General features: G+C 55.3%; 2 protein-coding genes across 2 annotated transcripts; both read left to right on the forward strand.

Annotated features, from left to right (window-relative positions):
- Positions 1 to 324: 324 nt before the first annotated feature.
- LOC119092335 (ubiquitin carboxyl-terminal hydrolase 19) lies at positions 325 to 21282 on the forward strand. Its single transcript, XM_037215300.1, has 17 exons — positions 325 to 331; positions 1874 to 2136; positions 2537 to 2847; positions 10031 to 10197; positions 10686 to 10912; positions 11120 to 11296; positions 11787 to 11897; positions 12400 to 12513; positions 13059 to 13184; positions 13812 to 13853; positions 14417 to 14539; positions 15704 to 15788; positions 16512 to 16604; positions 17132 to 17360; positions 19195 to 19335; positions 19662 to 19822; positions 20771 to 21282. The coding sequence occupies exons 1-17, from the start codon at positions 325 to 327 to the stop codon at positions 20911 to 20913; spliced, it is 2520 nt and encodes an 839-aa protein (XP_037071195.1). The 3' UTR covers positions 20914 to 21282.
- On the forward strand, positions 5517 to 7560 carry LOC119092001 (protein SHQ1 homolog). Its single transcript, XM_037214953.1, has one exon. The coding sequence runs from the start codon at positions 5623 to 5625 to the stop codon at positions 7045 to 7047; it is 1425 nt and encodes a 474-aa protein (XP_037070848.1). The 5' UTR covers positions 5517 to 5622; the 3' UTR covers positions 7048 to 7560.
- Positions 21283 to 21941: the final 659 nt, after the last annotated feature.

The following is a 21941-nucleotide window of genomic DNA, read 5'->3' on the forward strand; positions in this document are numbered from 1 at the left end:
TAAGGGCACCGATAGTATAGTGGTTAAGCTGCGCGTCTGGGGAGCCAGAGGCACGGGATTCGATTATCTGCGCTGCCCCCCCCCCCCCTCCCTCCCTTCCCGCCATGGTGACAGGCAGGGACGCCATGTAGTCTCAGCAGCTGAGTGCGTCGTAAAGCCCAATGGCACAGCGTTGGCGTCCCCAAGTTGTGGATAGTGTACGGAGCAAGTATAGGCGCCCAGAGCCGTCAGTCTTCGCTAGATGTTTGCAAAGTTGTATAACTCAAACGATTACCGAACATGAATGCTAAACCATAGCATCAGTATTTGCCGGCTGAATCAGAGATGCGAGGTAATGAAATAGTTCAGTGTACGAAAAGTGACGTGTTATAGGCATGATGCTTGGTGAATCATTTACTCCGTAGGCTCATCATGATTAGATTTCCAATGTTTTGACCTTCAGGATTTCTCGTCACTGCCTTAGACTGTGGGAGTGTGTGTGATCTTGTCGTGGAAGCAGGGGCGCGGCTTCATATTCAGTGGGGTACTCCATTCCCAGTTTTGAGAAGGAAGTGATCAAAATACTTGAAAAAACCTTTGCTACCTTGTTGTGGGCAATGTTTGGCTATTTTTTCCTGTTCAGTCCCTCCCCCCTCAACTTACTTTGCGAAACTTTACTCCCTTGTGGAAATGCTTCAGTGCGAAAGCACTTGTAGATGATTCTTGCCATTGTCATTTTATATTTTGCTATTAGTTGTTTCGGCATATTTTTCTGAGCTTTGGCCTCATGTGTCAGAAGCTGCTATTTGGTAACAAGGCTGCTGTTAGTTACGTGACATTGTCTAGTTCCAGATGGCGGTGTATTGTATCCACCTTTTTTCTTGTTTGTGCAAGGGAAGAAAGCCTGAGTTGTCGTTGATGTATACACTCGACACATTGCAAAGCACATATGCTATGTATTCACTTCGCAGAACGTGCAACATCTCGCGGAGAAAATGCCTGTGGCAACCAAAACAAAGAAAAAGAAGAATACCAACAGCCCTGGCAAAGATGACTCTCCGAGGGGCGACTCTCGCGAAGAGGCTCCGGCATCTCCCAGCAAAAGTACGGCCCACTCGGCAGCATAGCTGATCGACAGCAGACCCGGGATTGAGCAGACGCGCACCTGTGCGATGTCTGTGGCCGACGGCGCAGTGGTGCATCACACCTGATAGCTGCAGGCGCTTTGGTGTGTATCGCTCATTTAACTTCAGCAGTGGATTGGTGAGCAGCCATCGAAATACGTGACGTTATTCTTGGAAGCTGACCTGTGCCCGGTAGTGTGATTGTCCCGTGCTCGTGACATCTTGATGTTCGGCCCCTGGGAGGGCAAATGTAGAATCGTGAGGACGGTCGCCGTGGTTGCCCAGTGCCAGGTGAGCGATTTCACAGGCCGTGTATGATTACCAGCACACGCACCTTGCTGTATGAGTGCTTTTGTCTCCCAAAACATGTTTTCCCTCGGCCGGCAAGACGACAGAAGCAAGATAGGTGTGAAGTGCAGTCGTCGGAGCCCTGCGTTTGTTCCTGCTGGGAAAGTTCTGCCGTGTCTTTCAGTTAAACTTTTTCGTGAGTTGTTGTTGAGTACTGACCAACAGCTGGAAGATGGATGGCTGTGTCCGCTGCTGACTGCTGCCGGCAGCTCCCCTGTGTCCAGGATGACTGTTAGCTGCAGCGCTGGCTGTCTTCGGCGGGATTGTGGCTGCTCGATCGTCTTCCGTTTCTACATTCGTCATCATCCGACAGACTGTGCCCGGCCGTCTCCGTCCCTTCTGCATGTGTCACTCTCGCCAACACTGACGTATGCGTTGCCGTCATGCCGGACGCCGTTGACCGGCGGCGCTGTTCCTGACAGAGGCGGTGACGCACGAGTGGCGGGACGGCGACAGCGAGGTGCGCGTCACGCTCTTCACGGGCCCGCTGGTCGGAGGCGCTGGTCGCGTGCGCTTCACCTGCAGCGAGCAGCGCGTGCAGGTGACGCTGCCGGACGGCCGCCGCTGGAGCAGCCGGCTCTTCGCCACTGTGCTGCCAGACGGCTCCGACTTCCAGTACAAGGGCGGCAAGGTGCTGCTGCGCCTGCTCAAGCTCGACCCCAAGGTCAAGTGGGGCTGCCTGGAGGTGGGTGCACTGGGCGTCTCAGGCTGACCCCTCGAGCGCTTTTGTGGTTGTCATGAGCGGGGTTAGTTGTCTCGCCGGGAACTGCTTTTAACATACGTACAGAATGTGCAAGCGTCTGGCCGGCCGCGTCAACCACAGTGAACTGCGCGAAGCGGCATAAGTGAATGCGGTATAGGTTCCCCTAGTCCCGGTCCGAGTCGTACCATCGCTATTGTAGGTGTCGCACCAAAACCCGTCTGCCGCCAGTGGCGATAAAGCATGTATTATGGAGGTGACTAAGGCAATTTGTCATGTGAAAGGTGTATAAATCTCGCAGTTGGCTCAAGTGTCCTTAGATGATACGAATAGGCTTTCCAACGAATCACTGGTACCGGCTTTGAGCCCTGCATATTTTTCGCAGCCCATCAAGATACCTCGAGTCAAGACGCTGCCGACCACTAAGCAGATGAAAGACATGAGTAACGTTGAAAAGGTGCTTGGGACGGGGGCCGCTGAGTCGGACGCGAGTGCGACGGTGAACGGCGGCCCAGGACCCGGCCTGGAGCTCCCGCCAACGCCCTCCGTCGAGCCGGTGCTGCTGGACAATCTCAAGTACAGCATGTTCGAGACGGACTCGGAGGTGCGCGTCTCCATCTATGTGAAGCAAATCAAGAACGAAACGATATCCGTCACGTACGAACCGGACTGCTTCAGCGTCGTCTTCGGCACCAGGTATTGTGCACTGACTTGATTTTCCCTCGGGATTAGAACTGCATGGCTTGCCCTGACTCAGTTGTAAAACGTCTGATCTGCTTGTTCCTACGCCATTGCTGAGTCTTTCAATGATTGAATGAGGACTTGTCCGTCTCAAGTACTTTGTGGGCAATGCGGGTATTGTTGGAGTGGTCACAGTGTCTGGATGTTTGGGTGGTCTGATGGACTCTATCTTTGATGGAAACGGCCAAAATAGTGAGAGTTATAAATTGTTTGCCTTGCTTTCAACAGTTGACAGTTGAATAATTTCATTTCCGTTGCTTCGTTTTCTTTGTGCATCTTGTGTGTGTGTTTTCATGAATGTTGATTGCGTGACGTGACATAGCCACAGAATGTGGCAAGCAGCGCAACTTTTGTAACTAAAGAAAGTTAATATTGCTTCAGTCTGCGGTTGGCACGTCAACAATTTTCACTTATTATTGCCGACAAGATAACTAATGGAGGAGAGAGGTCACACTAGGCATGCGCTGACGTATCATAACGCACAAGCCCTTTCGCCCCTCCTCCATTGGTGACGCACCCTCTCCGGCTGAGACCTCCCCTCCCCGCTGATCACGCTCCATCCTCACTGATGACTGACTCTCCCTCCCCCACTGATGGTCTTTCCCCACTGATGACGCCCTTCCGCCACTGAAAATGCTCCTTCCCCCACTGATGGCGCCCCTCCCCCACTGATGACGCCCTCTCCTGCACTGGTGACGCCCTCTCCCGCACTGATGACGGTCTTTCTTCCACTGGTGACGCCCCTGGGCCTGCCCCTCCCCCTGGCGCCAGCAGCGATCCCAATCAGGGGTGCAGGAGTTTGTCCAGGACGGGGGGCGGGGGGGGGGGGGGGTTAAGGTACTCTCCTTGTTCCCAATCTACTTTTTCTTTATTGACGTTTTTAACTGAAGTATGTGACTTCTGTCTCGCGGAGGTGAATGTTTTATCTATCGAAGGTTGAAGATGCATAAGAAGGTATTGAGGCAGGAATCATTGATGAAATAAGCTCACTTTGAACTGATGGCATGCAAATGCGAAAGACAACTCTAGACAGAACATTTCACTATTAAAGTAAATGTGCTCCTCAATACGTCATCGTTGGAAACGTAATGTAACGTTTGGTCACCGTCAAAGTCGCTGCCAGACTAGCTGTTTGGGCTTACTACCGTAGCGGATGGGCTGACTTGTAATGCTGTAACTTTCGGTAAGGTAGCGTGTTAATCGAGGTGCGCTTACAAAACCCTAATGTCGTTATGTGCTTGTGTTGACGCCCTTCTTTCGTTTTTTGTATGCTTGTCAGCGATATTGTATTTTTTGCTTGCATTCACGTAGTCGATTACGGTGCATTTTCAAAGGGCTCGTTTTCAGTAGTATGAGGTTTTGAACTGAAATTGCCATCTTGAAGATCATTCGGTGCAGTTCACAGCCCTGTCGTTCTGAAGAACTAAACCCTTCTAGGTTGTGAGCTACACGCCCGCGAATATGTGCAGACTTTTTCGGGGAGACTATTGCAGGGTCACCCAGGCATCCATGACTCAGTAATAATGCCATTTAAATTTATCCATCCCATTGGTCATGCGGCGATCAAGACCAAGAAACATATAGTGGTTAATTCGTTCATATCTGGCGCTTGTGGGCATGGTTTCCAGATGTAACGGCTGTCACTTGGCTTTCAATTATTGCTTCGCAAGGCACGATAACGTAATGAAAACAACGGTGTGTTGAGTGGCATATTTACCAAACAGATAAATTTTGTTTTCTAGATGAGCTTTTCCACGTAAAAGTATGCCGATAGTTATAAGTGAACTTACTTCATCAGGTGTGATGCTTGCCTCCATGTGTTCAAATTTGGAGCATCCCTTTAAATGGAATGTCCTATGTTGAAGATAAAGATGTACGCATCATATGTCATGAGGTAAGCTCATTTGTGTGGATTGTGCTTGGGTGTATTTAGGATGGTGTTTGACGTGATATGTTAGTGCGGCGTCACGTATTTTCGCATCAGTTTTAGCGTGCAATCCAGAAAGCTGAATCATCGCGTGATGAGCTAGTTCTCGACGCTATGCTCCGTTCTCTCTTTTCTCCGGCTATCAGCCCCGCCAGGGAGACGGTTGTTTTGAGCGCGACGCTCGGAGTTGGGCGTCCGAGCGCGGAAGTGTCGTCGGTAGACTGTATATGGGTTAAACGTATGCTGGTCAACAACAACGGACCGGGGCACCGATTACATTGAAAGGAACAGTTTAATATGATTTATCATCATCATTGAATAGATCCGGCTAGAATCCGCAAGCGGCATCCCTCGTTTAGTTGTCGTGGGTTTGGCACGCGGCGTTGCCGAGATTTTGGGACGGGCTCATTTCCATCATTGACATGTGCACGTGTAACGAGTTTGTTTATATTGTCCTATTTATGTTCGTGGAGAATACCCAAATTTCAGGCGCTGGTCACGCCGCAGCCGTTTACGGTTAAAAGCCCCAGAGGGTGATTGGAGTACCTTGGGGGGTGATATGAGCGACCTTTCTAATTTGCCGGCCCGTTCTTAACATTAATTGCGACATCTACTGCGCAGAAGTGACGCGTGGTGTGGGCTTCAGTGAGACAGCACTGGCGCCGCTGAAGGCGTTCCATTGTTCCGGCTGGGGTGCTTGGAGGAAAGGCTGGGCGGCGTGGTGGTGTGGTGTACTGTGTTGAGTACTCGGGTGCTCCGCGCGGCATTGTCATCTAGTTGCGAAACACACCTATGGTGTTACGATGCTGACACCTCGGTTTTCCATCACTCAAGACGATGAGCATGTTGTTATTGAAGTAGAAGCGCCTTTTGCGCACGTCAAGGAGACGGAGGTCTTCATGGAGGGGAATTTGTTTACCTTCCATTCCGCTCCATATTACCTACGATTGCATTTTTCTGGATGCATTGTTGAAAATGACAAAGCATCAGCCAAGTTTGATCCTGACAAGAAGGGATTCATTGTCCATGCTCCCAAAGTGACCAGAGGAGAGACATTTAAGAACCTGGACATGCTCACAGCATTGCTTACTCCAGGAGGTGTCAGGAATGTCAGCAAAACTATTGAAGAACTGGGTGATGAAGCTGGCTTTGAGAGCCATGATGATGTAGGGTCTGAGATTGACTGGTTTGTCACTCAGGAGATGCCATCTAATGATGAAGTGTGCATTGGATCCAGGTATGGGTTTGCAAATCAGCATATTGGTGTCTTTACCAGGCTTCAGTCTGAGCTAGGTGAAGTCATTGATGTTCAAGATCCAGACAGTAAAAGTGCATTGGAAAGGTCATCCGAGAGAAAGTCTCAGGAAAGTAATGACTTCAATGATGATCATTATCTAGCAGATACTATGGAGGAAGAAGAGACTATGGGTCATTTGATTCAGCTTACACCTGCAGAAGTGCTTGGAACTGACGGTCTGACACAAGAGCAGAAGGATGACATGATAAAACTCAAGCCACAGTCATTTACCATGAATGCATGTGACCTGCGAGAGGCTGGCCTGACTCTGGTGGATGTCCTGTTTGCATATTGCTATGATAAGAGAGCCACTGGTGGGGAAAGCAGTGTGGAGTCCGGCTGGTGCATTGCCAAGCTGAGCTCGAGCCTCTCCTGGCTTGAAAGGCATTCCAATTTGAAAGATACAGTGGTCACTTGCATGAGAAGAAGTCTCTGCTACCCACTGTTCAGAAATTGGAGGCTGTCATCCTTGGTATTGGATGACACAAGGTGGCTGTTCTCGAGAGGTAGGAAACACCTGCTGAAGGCCTTGCTGGATGTACGACGCATGCTGTTGGAAAGTGATCCACGCTACATCCTGAATCAGCTATATGTGGATGACATGTGTGTCTGGATTCAGCATGTTGATGAGGCTGTCATTGCTGGCCTTAGTGATGCTTTGAAAAGCCTCAGTCTGGACAAGTGTGATGTCAACCTTGATCTGGATGAGCTTGAAGCTGCGGCCAACATGGTCCTGCAGGAAGGGCAGATGTCTGGCAAAGACATCACAGACACTTTGCATGGTCTCACTCTTGATAGTGATGATAGCAGTGATGATGACAGTGATGACAGTACTTCTGATGGCAGCAGCAGTGAGACTGACAGTGATGCAGAGAGTAGTGGTGATGGTGCTGAACTTCAAAAGGATGAAGAAACAAAATGCAGCAGTTGATTACATTGAATCTATGTATGCCAACACTGGCAGACCATGATACCTGTTGAAGTGTACTCTTTTCATGCTGCATTTCTGTGAAGCAGTGGTGAAATTGGCAAGTGATTGACACAGTGTTGTCTCAGTACCCTGGCTTTAGTGGTCAGGTGCACAAATGATTTGTAGGCATGTATGTGATCATCTGTGAGATGTGAGTTAACCACAAATCATGGCTTCCTTTGTATTTTCACCTTCAACTGAAGTGACTGTACCATTCTCTGACACTGTATAGGTAACATGATAAGCTGATGTGGTGGACTTTTGATCTGGAGTGTACAATTTGTGTCAAAGAGGGTCATGCTATGTACAAGTCATGCAGCTTTGTAACTCATTTTGTATTATGGCTATGCATGTAATATGGTTTCATGCTACCTAGTCATGATGAGTCACTTTTTGGCTGGGAGGAGGCTTATCAGAGTGCAGAGCATTGCGACCCTTCCAGCAGATGGCAGAACAATACACTCTGTGTTTGCAGTGGTTCTTTTATGTGCAGATGCCAGGCAGATGCTGTATTGGCCCCTGGCAATCAGAATCATTATTCCCTCATGGCACATTCAGTGAAGGAATAATGAGTGTGTGCGAAAAACAGGTTCTGTGGCACTCCAGAATGGATCCAGTGTGATGTGCGGGCTATAGATATTAATTCTGCCACTAGACTTCCAGGTCTACAACAGCCTCCCCCTGCATGTTTTGGCAGCTGTTTATCCATAGTCATTTGACCACCAATCCTGGCATCGGACCTGCCAGTCCACTTGCCAAGCCTGAAGTACCTCAATGCTGGGTTGACTACCATGTTCCAGCTTCCATTATCATTGACCACCACCATCTAGTTTGATGTTGATTGGCCGAACTTGAGTGAGGGAAGGAGCAGCAAAAGATAAAGCTTAGTGGGGGTGCAATGAGACAGAAAAATATTGATATACACACCATCTGAGTTGCTGAGTATTGTGGCAGTTACTGCCAGTGCATGGTGAAGATAGCACCATTTTATTTTGACTTGGGCTTGCAACTAAAAGAATGGCTGTACTCCAAAGTAATGTTATTTGCACTCAGATCAATATAAGCTAAGTATCTATGGCATTGTGCTATACTATGCTAATGTGCAGCTCAACATTGTCAGTTAAAATTGTCCACTCAATTATGCTTAATTTGACACATCAGGGATCTTTATCCTGTTGAGAACCAATGCTGCCCCCCCCCCCCCCCCCCCTCCATACCCTCTTCACACTCACTGATTATTGTGGGCTCTATTACTTAAAATGGGCTGCACAAGCATACAGCAAACTATATTTCCCACCCTCTCATGCTCTGTTGTATAACAAATCCCATGGAATTGCAAAAATAAAAAACAAGGTGATGGTGTTTTGCAGTTGGACCTTACAAACCAGAGAGGTAGGCTGCTGGCTTGCCGAAAGTGACCAAGCGAACGCGAGGGTAGAAACACAGTGCTTTCTCAAACAAGCTCAACTACTGAACGGCCCTGCAATAGGTGGATACAGAAGATTGGGAGCGAAATGATGAACAGGCTTAAAAAACCGCTGGTCTGTAATGCAGCGTGGTATCCTATCCAGTGCTGCAATAATTGAGCCTGCTGCGGCCCTCCTAACGCACGTAGGCAGGCTGTCCGGTGCTCGGACTGGCATGCGGTTAAACAGCTTAGGCCTGCCACAGGCTCATGGCTGCTTTGTAGACAGAGTCGCTAAAAGCTGCGTGCTATCGGCCGCAATGTGCGAATCACCAACAGAAATGGCTGCGCTGCCATCCACTAAGGTAACCATTGCCCGTCAGCTGCTTCCCTGTAAACGTGTCCGGGGTGCGAGCCTGGACGTCTCTGAATCCGTGAATGACATCCTGGCTTCAGTATGCTGTCAGAATGGTAAAGACTGATGAAATGTTCTAAGCCAGGTCCAGCAAAAATAATCAAATGATATAATGAAGCAGCAGCCGGCTTGTTCTTTCACCCTGCAAGCCATGTGGCGGGGATATGCCTAAACCAGTCCACCGTTCTGGGTGTGCCGTTTTGCATTTTGTGCACTTACGTTCCCAGGACAGATTTCCCCAACTGAACTTTCCAGAACTAGACTGACAGCAGGCTGCCTACATGTATAACATGACCTGAACTGGCACGGTAGTGTCTGTTAATGTTCATTAGACCTGTGCAAGTACCTGTGAGCTCTGAACAAGAGCAAGGTGAGTTGTTGTTCACGGAGAACGTGCCGGGCTGGACACGTGCCGGTGGTCACCCCCGAGCAGACCCGTGCCGGTCTGCCAGTGCAGCTGCCCCAGCCGGGTGCTGCTGTGCCGGGCCGGCTCAGATGACCGCGATCCGTGACCGCCGGCGCTGTGACCCGGCAGCGACGCCCGGTTCCTGGCGGCGCGCGGCGGACTAGACGAGTGCTTCCTGTTCCGCTGGACGGTGGCGCTGAACGGCTCCGTGCGGCCTGATCAGTGCGGCCACTCGGTCACCGGCTCGGCGCTCGAGCTCCGGCTGGCCAAGGCCGCGCCCGGCAGGTGGAACGCCCTCCGCCGCAGCGAGACGGCGGCTGGTGCGGCCGGCGCCGGCTGCTCGCCGCCGCCGTCCGACCCCGCCGCCGGAGGCGACCAGCCCGACACCCGCGTCAAGGTGGGGTACCACTGCCGGCCCGCCGATCGGCCACGCCTGTCTCGTTGGCCCGTGATTGGCTACTCCTCGGTCGGGGTGTCGACGCGATAATGTTGAGGAACAGCCGCATGTGAGAACCTTGGCAGTACTAGCATGCTTTTTGTAGCAGCTTGCTGGAGTGATGATCCCCAATGCGCTGCGTACAAAGTGGTAGCCTGTATATTATTGCCGTTCGCAGCGCCGCCTCTCAGCCGTGTGTTGGCTGCGTGTGCGGTGTGGCGCGAGCGGCGACCCGCGCTGCCACCTGACGCATGTGTCACGCTGCCAGCCGGCTCGCGCTCCGTCACCGCTGCCGCTGCCGCTGGCTCTGCCGCCACCGCCGCCGCCGCCGCCAGCGGCCCCCCTCGAGCTGGGCATGACCGGGCTCGACAACATCGGCAACACCTGCTTCCTCAATTCGGTCATCCAATGCCTGGCCAATACCCGCGAGCTCAGGGACTACTTCGCAGGTCAGAACCGGGGCACGGCCGGCGTTTGGCTCCGTCCGCGGCCTTTTGTTTCCTAACCGACTTAGCTATCCCTGCATTTTCATAGCTTGCTTTCGATGCGGGCGGTATGTGATAACCTTGACAGTACTAGCGTGCTTTTTTAGCAGCTTGCTGGAGTGATGATCCCCAGTGATCAGGACCCCATGGGGCTGTTTGTGTCATAAAGCGACACAGTCTGGTAAGTGTGATAGTCGTCTGTGACCCAGACCGTTCTGGGCTTGGGCTGACTAAGTTTCGAGGCGAGAGAATTCCCTGGAGTGTTTGTGAGCCGTCTAGTCATACGTCAGATCACCGGCCACGCCCAGTCGAGGCTACACATACACTCGGAGCACGCCGGCTGTGACTGGACTCAAGTCCTCTGGCAGGCACTGTGACTGGGCTCCATTCTTGACACCGCCACCCGCCAGACATTGTGATGAGACTCCAGTCCTGACACCGCCGTCCGGCAGAATCCGTGTTCCAGTCGGACATCAACCGGGACAACCCGCTGGGCATGAGCGGGCAGCTGGCGCTGTCTTTCGCCGTGCTGCTGCGCGTGCTCTGGTCCGGCCAGCACCGCTCGCACAATCCGCACCAGCTCAAGTCACTGGTCGCCAAGAAGGCGACGCAGTTCACCGGCTTCGCGCAGCACGACGCGCAGGAGTTCATGGCCTTCCTGCTCGACGGCCTGCACGAGGTGACAACGCCAGCCGCTGGACGTTCATCAACAACACCCAGAATAACCCTTGGATGTTTAGACTGAAGCGCATGCGAACCTTGGCGCTGCGCTGATTGACTCACGCTGTTGTGACTTGACAGGTAAGCGCGAGACAGTGGACTGGTGTGGTTTTGGCTTGTGTTGAGAGGCACACACGGCTGACCGGAGACGCCGGTCGCTCGGCAGGATCTGAACCGAGTGCGGGTGAAGCCGTACACGCAGACGGAGGAGGCCGGCGACCGGCCGGACGCCGAGGTGGCGCGCGAGTCCTGGCACCGCTACCGGCTGCGCGACGACTCGGCCATCGTGGACCTCTTCCAGGGACAGTACAAGTCGAAGCTGGTCTGCCCGGACTGCGGCAAGGTGCGGCGTGCTCGGGGGCCGCGGCCGCCGCCAGGCCGGGCTGGTCCTCTATGGGTTCGGTAGCGCATCAAGGACCACAGCTGTACGGCAATGCGGACGGCGTCCAATGAGCGGGCGCTCGGTGTATGTTCCGAGCCCCATCGACCACCAGGGTGATAGTCTGGGTCGCTCCGCCTCTGCGCGCCTCTGATCACCCCGACCCCGATCGTGTTGCCGGAGCCGTGCCACGCCTGATCAAGTGCATCACCGCCAGCCGGCGAATGGCCGCCCTTATCTTGCGTAATGGGACGTGCCTCCGCTGGCGGCTGGTCGTCAGTAGGATTGAATTACCACCAGACTGTAAGTGACTGACATTGTTTGCAGTGAGATTCGGGACCATTGGGGACTGGGCGCTTGGCGTGTTATGTGTCGCGGCCGCTGTCGACCGACGCGCCACCTCGTGACGCGGGCCTAAACTATTCGCCAGCTAACGCTCGGGATCCCGTTTCAGGTGTCCGTGACGTTCGACCCGTTCTTGTACCTCTCCATCCCGCTGCCGAAGAAGAAGCGGCCGGTGGCGGTGACCTTCTTCCGCGCCGACCCCACCGTCCGGCCAGTCACGGTCAGTGGCGGCCAGAGGTCGTGGTCAGTGGCGGCCAGAGGTCGCGGTCAGTGGTGGCCAGAGGTGACGTTCGGTGGCGGCCAGAGGTCGCGGTCAGTGGGGTCAGAGGTCGCAGTCAGTGGCGGCCAGAGGTCGCGGTCAGTGGCGGCCAGAGGTCACAGTCAGTGGCGGCCAGAGGTGGCGGTCAGTGGCGGCCAGAGGTGGCGGTCAGTGGCGGCCAGAGGTCGCGGTCGCTTACGGCCGATTCACTCCGCCGTCTAACTCTGCACGCTGCACCCTGAACGAGCGTAGGTGTCGGCACAGCCCAAAGCCCCGATTAGTATTATCAGTCTGCCGGCTGCCGTTTGTAGGGCTCGGCAGCTGCCTCGAGACCAGGCCTGGGACGAATGGACAGGTGACGCTGCGGGGCAGACCATCTCAGTTCAGCATGGCGTCCCATGTGTCTTCTTCAACCGGTGGTTGTTTCTTGTACCCGACTGATAAATGTGTCGGCCTGTTCCAGTACAACCTGTACGTCACGGCTGATGGCCAGGCGGACGAGATCATGGAGAAGCTCTCGGAGAAGGCGGGCGTGTCGTCCAAGTTCATCAAGCTGATCGAGGAGCGCAGACACAAGGTGTGTGTCGGGCGCCGCCACCGCGTACTGCGAGTGCGGGCTGCTGCCCCGGCCAGGAAAGAGCGGTGCAGCTGCCCGTCGCCTGCAGAGAGTCGATGATATAGTAGCGTAGGCCGGGTGTCGTGACCGTCTGGAGCGCCGGGCTCGATCCGTGGCCCGCGGTCTTTGTGATGGATGAGGGGCCCCCGTCCGGTCACCGCAGGCCGAGGGCCCAGCCCCAGAGGATGGCGTGATAGACTGCGGCATCGATCCCCTTGCGGCTGCGGGCGTCATAGCGGTCCGACGTTCATTTCGAGGGTGCGACGGACCCGCGCTGCCTGCCCTGTCTGAGCCTAACTGGGCCCGCCTTGGCCGGCCGGCAGTACTCTGCGGTATCACGCGCCTTCTCTTGTGTCCCGGTCCCGGTGCGGCTGCATCGCCGCCATGCCCGAGCGCACGCAGCGTCCAGCCGCGGGCGGGCCGGTCTCCTGCCACCAACGCCGATGCCCCGGCGGTGTCTGCTGGCCCGTGACGCCCCCCCCCCCCCCCCCCTCCCCCGGCGGCAGGTGCTCAAGGTGTACTCGCGCGGCGCCGGCATCAGCTCCATCAGCCGCACATCGCACATGCTAGCCTTCCAGCAGCTCGACCCGGCCGACGTGGGAGAGCCTGTCGTCGAGCTGCTCGTCATCCAGGTACGGGTTAGGCTGGGCCAGTGACGTCATCCAGGTACGCCGCTGGCTCGGTACGCCGGCTGCCGCTGCGTGCAAGTTATGCTGAGCAGTCTGCGTGTCGTGTACCGCTGTGCAACAGGGCAGGATGCTGATGCACAGCTTGCTGAACGGTCTTTGTCGTCGTGAAACTTGTGGTGCGTTTTGTAAGTTTTGAGACGCCATGCTGGGTTGGGCGGCTTCGTGTTTCAGTGAGGACCAAGCGCCTAAATTGTGATGAAGCCATGGTAGTGGACGTAACACGCAGTAATGGCATGTGTTTTGCAGCCAGCGCGTCGCCCTTCCTCTTACATTGGGACGCTCGGACAAATATAGTACTCACTGAGCATTACTGTGCTTGGAACGACCTCACATGGCCTAAGTCTTGTGCAGTCATGCACTGTGCGGGTCATTGGCACCAGTGTGACTGTGCAAGGATCTACCAAAACGTATGATGCTTTCTCGGCGGCCCGGTCCGCGCCCGCTCTGGGTGTGATGTAGCCTGCGGCAGCAGGCACCGTAACGTGCCGTGTCCTCCGTGCAGCGGCTGCTGCGGTGTCGCCTGTCTCCTGCCGCCCGCTCGTTGCGTGACGCCGGCGGCTCTCCCGGCAGCGGCTGCTGTGCCCCAGCCCGGCCCGCGTCTGCTCCAGCTGCCGCAAGGAGCCGGACGCGGCCGAGAAGCTGCTGCAGCACGATGCCACGCCTGCATGCGCACGCGGCTACTGTGACGAGCGTGCCAGCGCGACCACTGACCCATCCACAGGGAGCTGATGCACGCGGACTGGCGCCGGGAGCCCGTCTGCTGTCGTTCCTGGTCGCCTGCGCGCTCGGCGGCCACCTACGCGCGTCTGTCGCACCACATGCAGGCCTTCTCCAGGGGGGTACGCGTCCTGTCGGTGAACGGTGCAGCGCGCGGGGGTCTCAATCACACGCCTCGCCGGGGGTCCAGGCTTTCATCAGCGGTGAGCCTTGCGTTTGATTAGGGGGGCTCCCCACAGCACCATGAAGTTGATGGAATGCAGATGGTTATTGTCAGTGTCCAGTTCGTCGTGGAGACATTTGGCGCACTCGTCCGCTGGTTCAGCCCAGCCGCAGTGTTGTCTCACGCCGGTCCCCTCGATGACAGACCACGTGTTCAGCCCAAAGCCGCAGTGTCTCAGCGTCGCTCACACGCGCAGTGTCCCCTATGACGGGCCGCTGGTTCAGCTCAACCGCAGTTTCTCACACCGCGGTTCTCCCCCGATGGCAGGCACTCGGTGAACGTGTTCTGCGTTCCGGTGAGCTCGTCGGGCGAGCGGCGCGACTCTCTGAGCTCCAACACCAGCTCCGACAGCGGCAAGGTCAGCGGCCAACCGGCCCTCACCCGGCCACGCTCGGCATTCCTCGCCCCGAGCGCGCGTCCCTACCGGCGGCACCGGCCCTCACCCGGCCACGCCCGGCACTCCTCGCCCCGAGCGCGCGTCCCTACCGGCGGCACCGGCCCTCACCCGGCCACGCCCGGCACTCCTCGCCCCGAGCGCGCGTCCCTACCGGCGGCACCGGCCCTCACCCGGCCACGCCCGGCACTCCTCACCCCGAGTGCTTGTCCCTACCGGCGGTACCGTCCCTCATCCAGCCACGTCCAGCAGTCCTTGCCCCGAGCGCGCGTCCCTGTCGGCGGCACCGGCCTTCATCCAGCCATGTCCAGCAGTCCTTGCTCCGAGCGCGCGTTCCTGCCGGCGGTACCGGCCTTCATCCAGCCACGTCCAGCAGTCCTTGCCCCGAGCACGCGTTCCCGCCAGCGGTACCGGCCTTCATCCAGCCACCTCCAGCAGTCCTTGCCCCGAGCGCGCGTCCCTGCCGGCGGTACCGGCCCTCACTCAGCCACGCCCGGCACCCCTCGCCCCGTGCGCGCGTCCCTGTCGGCGTTCTACTCCGGCTCGAAGGGGGCGGAGCGGGGGCTGGATTGGCCAGACTTCGGCGGCTCTGTGCCGTTCCGGTCTAATGCGAGGGCGTCGTGACGCTGACGCCGTCGAGGATATGCAGCGGACGGGTCAGCTCAGGTTGTAGGCGTCCGTGCCTGATAGTAAGCGGAAAGTCGTGGGTGCGAGCGGCCTAGAGTTACGCATTCTCCGTGCAGTCGGCTTGAGGGAATGCCATACCAAATAATGCTAGTTGATGAATACCTCCCTTTCACCACATCATGTTTAGTTTGCTCACTTGTGCCGTCTCGACCGCTTGCGTTTTCGTACTTGAGTGCCAGACGAATCGTGGTCTGCTTCCCTGCATGTGATCTCACAGCAGCCACGGCACAGCCAGCTTATCCGCCAGTGTTGTCGGCCGCTGTTTTTGTGTCACAGCGTCTTTTGCTCGGTTTGGAATACGCCTGGTGCTGGGCTTGGCACGGCTGGCAGTCAGTGACTGTCGGTTCCGCCACCGGGCGACACTGCTGGCCAGCGGCGCGCGTTAGAGCGGGTCAGCGACTGTGCTGTTTGGTGGCGTGATATGCCACGCGCTGTCGCCAGTGCACGGACACGGAGGAGGTGCCGGCTGAGGAGGAGGCGGCATCCGGCGACTCGGCCGACCGGCACGGACCGCCGCCGGCGACAGGTGAGCCCGGTCGCACCGCTCGGCCACGGCAGCACTGAGAGGGCCGACACTGTCCGGGTTGAAGGGCGGGACTCGCCGCGACGCCACAGATAGATGCCTGTGACGCCGAACCGCGTCGGAGTGCCCCGTGTGTGGTACTCTTGCTCTTGTTACTTTTGATTATTGTTATTTTTATTACACGTCATAAGCTCACTCCACTCAGAACGTGGCTATTACGGAACCCGTGTCATGGAAGTGAAACACTATAGATCAGGGATGCTCGCGCAAACACGTACACACGCAGGCACACGTGCGCGGAACGCACTCTCACATACGCGGAACGCACTCTCACATTCGCTTAAGTCATTTGAAATAGGCGCCGCTATCCGTTATTGATCTGCCGCTGCAGGATGTAACTGAGCAACTCGCGTTTGAATTGTGGAAGGCTCTGCTCGTGAATATTCTGCGTTGGTGCGTCGTAGGCGGTCACGGTAGAGTAATCAAAACGCCGTATTCCCGATTCGGATCTGATCATCGGCACATGTAACATATCCTGCCTCGTTGTGCGATGGTGAACATGGCGTCTATGGATAAGGTGACCAGATAGCGACTCCGGCTGGGATCTTTCCAGGATACATTTCATACTTGGCACTTGTTTGGTATTTGTGTGGTACTTGGTACTTGGGATGACGACATGCGTCTTGGGCTGGAGTAAGCGGCGGCTAACGCTGCTCTGTAACTCAGGGGGCGAGGAGAAGCAGCTGTTCTTCATCAAGCCGGTGAACCAGCAGGGACAGAGCATCACCACAGCGGACGGCGCCCGGCTGCAGAACTGCGGTGAGGAGCCTCAGACCCGTCCCATGGCCGTGGCCCCGGCGTGTGCCGAGCCCCGCTGCTCGGCGCACTCCTCAGTGCACGGTCTGTGCTCAGTGTGCGATTTCCCCCTGAGTGGCCTCGTCAGTCGGCAGTCCCTCCGACTGACGTGTTCGATACCACCGCGAGGTCTTGTCATCGGCTGACTGAGCTGTACGGTTGTGCCATGGGCCCGCCGGCACCGCCCGTGCCCTGAGCGGGACCTCAGCTCCTGCGCTGCCGGCACCATCCGTGTCCTGGGCGGGACCTGAGCTCCGCTGACGTCACCGCCCGTGTCCTGATCGGGACCTCAGCTCCTCCGCTGTCGTTGCCGCCCGAGCCCTGAGTAGGACCTTAGCTCCTCCGCTTCCATCACCGCCCGTGTCCTGAGCGGGACCTCAGCTCCTTCGTCGCCGTCTCTGCCCATACCCTGAGCGGAAACTGAGCTCCTCCGCTGCCGGCACCGCGGCCCGCACACCCCGGACGGCCCCTGACCGTATCTCCGCCCGCAGATGACCAGCCGCTGGATCTGCACGGCAACTGCATGGTGGCGATGGACTGGAAGACGCACCACCGCTCGCGGCCCTGCTGTCTGGTGGAGGACAAGGAGCTGGACGCGGCCCCGGAGCCGGGGCCGTCGCTCGGCGGCGAGCCCGGCGCTGACTTCACGCTCGACCAGTGTCTGCAGCTCTTCACGGAGCCGGAGCAGCTGTCGCCGGGCGAGGCCTGGTACTGTCCCAGGTCAGGCTCCGTCTGCTGCTGTGTGAGAGCGGTGTCGCATTTCCTCCTGTCACGACGCGTCTCAGCGATGGGGCTGATAGCCCTAGCCAGCGATGCAGGTTATAAGAGCAGCAGTCCGCAGCTCGGCCCGTCCCTGGTCAGCTGGGGACGTGGCCTGTAAAAGCTCACTAAGCTGCAGTGCTGACCCGGCCTTAACTCGCTAGCATTAAGCGCGATCAGTATTTTGTTGTTTTTTTCATTTTAGGCCTGGATGTGAAATGTGCATGACAAATATTATTAGTTTCATCCAATGCACAACATTTTTTGCCTGCGTAATGGGTAAATCATGTTGTTCATTGCTTCTGGCAATGACGTGCAGGGTCTTCCGGTCATAATTTTCCGGCAAAATAGATGAACTACGTTACCTACTCAGAACTCGGGATGTTACCAGTGGTGTTGCTTAGAGAGTGTCGGTAAAAGCACGTGGGCTGTGGAATTTCCATATTATCAGATAAGTAACCTCAAAAGCACATAAAGTCCGTTTCCTACTACAAGTGGGAACGAAGATGGTAGAATTTGGGATGGCTCCATACCAAAATGTATCAGCCATCTCACTCTTGCGCATGATTTTACTAAACAAAACAGATAGGTCTCCTAAAATTACGTGCATCAGCTGATGGTTTTGCACTGACAAAAAGTAGATGTAAAGAATTGTAGGAGTTCTCCGCAGCTACACAAGCACAAAATAACACAAATGCTCTACGAGCACTTACACTGTACACGAGCACAAATAACATACGCTTATCTCACATCATTCAAATGCGTCATTAACTTCACTGTTTTGACCTAATTTTAAGAAAGAAAATCAGATCCTTCATTGGTGTTGAGTACATAAGCAGATATAGAAGAGATAACGGAAGCAAAACAGAACAAAATTTTATGAGACATTTATGTTGAAAATGAATCACACTCGTAGTGAGGGTGAAACATATCGTACGTAAGAACCCCCTGTCGTGGCCGTATAGTTGATGTTCTTGTAGGTATGAACAAACAGGTTAAGATAAACCACTTTACCTTACCAACATTCAGATTTCGGCCACTAATGTACCTGCGAGCTGCATTAACCAGTGAAAGGGGCTATGGTGATACAAGTAACACAGGTTGTTGACCATTTTATTAATCGCTGATTGTGGTTCTGACTTATGTTGTGTACGAATTAGATAATATTTTATATGGGGCCCATCCTCACAATAACAGAATGTTTCTGTGCCTATATAAATGACCTAACTGGCTATATTCTCAGTGAAATCAGGCCGGGGTGTGAGGATTTGTGTCGTTATTGTTGATTTTTTCGATGAGGCGTTTGCCTAAAATGGTTTAATTCCTGCACCCTGGTTTACTGGTGTGACACCTGTGAACGAGTCATGCTGTGGGTTTTCTGACACCAGCATTCTTGTTAAAAAATGATAATATTTGTTCACCATTGTTACGCATATGGCAGGACACTATTTTCGTTGGATTGGTTTAGAATTGTACTTGTAAAACAATACATGTCCACCAAGCCCGGCCCACAACCCGAACGAAAGCCCGTGGGGTCTTGCCGGGTCAAAAGTGGCAAGTTGGCGGGTGGAAAAGTTGCTTCTCTAGTCCAGAGGATCAGATTTGACACTCAGATCCTTGTGAAACTCGAGCCAGCGTCAGGCACGCATCTGATGTGAGTCCGCGCTGCTGCCTCACCTGCAGGTGTGTTTCGGCTCAGACTGATGTTGGCATTGCCACTGCTACCAAATATTCTGGCCAGCCTCAGCTTGTTGGCCTTTAGTCTGTTGACGCATGACCAAACGCGGTTATCCAGGTGCAAGACTCACAGAGAAGCGGAGAAACAGATGAGTCTATGGCGCGTACCCCTCAACCTCATAGTGCAGCTCAAGCGCTTCTCGTTCAAGGACTTCATCTACAGGGACAAAATCGACAAAATGGTCCATTTCCCAACGAGGTGAGCCTGTTCGTTTCACAGCCGCAGTGACCATCAGCAATGTCTGAATTCTGTTAGCGGGTGTGTGACACATCAGTGGAGTGCACGTGTCCTGAGTCCGTATCCAGTCGTGGTGGGACTGTCTGTGCTTAGTCCTCTCACCAATCGTGCAGTGCCTTGCCAACAGTCAGGACTGTGTCCACATCTAATAGCATGTGACTTAGTAACATATGACCACCCGCGTGTAGCCCAGCTGCCCATAATGTGGCGCTCTCCCAGAAGTGTGCACCTGGTCGGTATGGTCGTCCGTGCTCAGTTCTGTCACTTTATAAGCGGCGTCTTGCCAGGGGTCTGGATCTCAGTCCGTACCTGACGGTGGAGCCGGACGACGGGCCCGCCGTCTATGACCTGTACGGCGTCATCAACCACCACGGCGGTATACTGGGCGGTCACTACACGGCCTTCGCGCGCTGCGTGGACCCCCTCCGTCCTGAGGAGTCCGAATACGGTGAGTGGTGTCGTGTCAGTGCGGCAGGTGGCGTCGACCTTGATACGCATTGAAGTTCGTGACTACCTTAGCTCTAGGTCATGGTCACGGTCATAGGTCATGGGAAATGCCGGGCTCAGAAGATTGCAAGGAGTAACCTCGCCTCAGGATTTCCTAAAAGGTCGTTTGCGTCTACTCAGCTCGCGTAGTGGCACCTATCCCTCCCGGCTTATTGTGTCTGTAAGGCGCTGAAGGTCGTCGAAGCTAGACGCCATTCGATATGTGTCTTAGCTTGTGTATTAAAATCGCACGCGTTGATGAAGAAGACAACACGTGACCCGCTGCTGTAGACGGTTTCTGTATTAAAGTCGCAAGCGTTGATGAAGATCACAACAGGTGACCCGCTGCTGTAGACGGCTTCGCCGCCCCACAGACGGCACAACCGAGGTCATGGGTTATGTGCTCTGCACGATATAGCTGGAAGCATACGGGCGGGTGTTGTAAAGGTGATATGATAAGACGTGATTTGAACATTGCAAATGGACATTGGTTTCATCTTTTTCAATGGGACCGTGAGATATCCGTAACGGGACAGGAATGGGTGAAAAAAGCATTGATATGTTCCAATGACGTGTAGTTTGCTTAGTCACGTGATCTCACCTGATCCAGCATTGCCTTGACTAAATAGTAAAGATCCGCGTGATTTCTCGTGGCACGGACGATTTGTGACACATAAAAGACGCTTTGGGTGGAAGCTGCGTCAAATGCATGTATTTCAAATCGCTGGCTGATTAGACTGCGACATGGCAGCAAGCCTGTCTTGTACTGGACTCAGATACCAGGTTGATTTCGTGTTACCAGATAACAGATGGCAGCGACTGGCGTGCCGCAACCTGACCTGGTGCGAGGGGTGGACCAGGGCAGGAGGTGGCCGCAGCCGTGTGACGTGTTCCGCTCCCGCGCCAACAGACTGGCGCCTGTTCGACGACAGCCGCGTCAGCCGGGTCACCGAAGAGCGCGTCGTCACCCAGGAGGCCTACCTGCTGTTCTACCGGCGCCGCGTGCCGTACGTGGCGACGCCGCGCTCCACCGACGCAGAGGAGATCGACTGAGGCCGGCCGCCCGGCCGGCCCTGTCACCGCGTACAAAGGGTCGTGGCCGCTCCTGCTGACCCGCCCGCTGCCCGCGCCTGAGGCGGCCACGTCCACGGCCGAGGCGGCCACGTCCACGGCCGAGGTGGCCACGTCCACGGCTGAGGCGGCCACGTCCACGGCCGAGGCGGCCACGTCCATGTCTCGGGAGCTCACGGGTGAAGCCGGCTCTGGCGGACCGGCAATCGCACGGCTTGTGGATCTCTGGGGTGCAAGGCTGGACGCTCGGGTCACTGGGAGGTCCTGCGCTGAGACTGGGTATGTTGTGGGCGTATTCACGAGTGTGCGAGACACCGGTCCTAGGTTGCCGGAGTCTCCGTGTCCACAATAGGGTTGGACATGGAGGCCTTTCCGTGCATGCGACCGACTGTGTTGGACTGTAATCGCATGCAGTGCGTAATCTTCCGGGTGTAGACTTGTTGTTTCGTGTCGCAGAATTGAGGTAAGCAAAACAGCCCATGGATTCGGATCTCATTGACAATGACAAACCATACAGTCGAATATGGATGACAGTACGTGTTCTCGGGGACATAGCCGGCGGCTCTTTCAATGGATGGGTGGCGTGCATATAGGTTGGCTCGCCCGACGGGCCGTTCTTTGACAATGCTAGTATTACTATTAGCCGCATGGGTGCGACGACGGCGGGCGATCGTCAGTCCCAGCTGATTAAGGCCACGTGCGCGGCGGGGTCTGGGTCCTTGCGCCACGGGGTCCGGGTGCCGCGCTCGTGTCTGGGTGTATCAATGATGCTCAGCTGTGGGATGTGGCCCTCTCAGCGGAAATACATACCTCCATGCAATGCAAAGAATGCTGTTGTCTGGAACGGCTGTCTGCGTGGCCAGTCGCGAGCGTACGGATTCAGTTTTGAACTTGGAAGTTTTTATACTTTGCATCAATACTTCATTGACGGAAACGCACCGTGTTCCCTGTTTGAGTGGTGGAGCCCCTCCGTCCTCGCAAACTACAGCATTCCGAGCTCCCAAGCATTA

Source organism: Pollicipes pollicipes, unplaced genomic scaffold, assembly GCF_011947565.3.
Source record: "Pollicipes pollicipes isolate AB1234 unplaced genomic scaffold, Ppol_2.1 Scaffold_3447;HRSCAF=4054_pilon_pilon_pilon, whole genome shotgun sequence".
NCBI classification, from domain to species: Eukaryota; Metazoa; Arthropoda; class Thecostraca; order Pollicipedomorpha; family Pollicipedidae; genus Pollicipes; species Pollicipes pollicipes.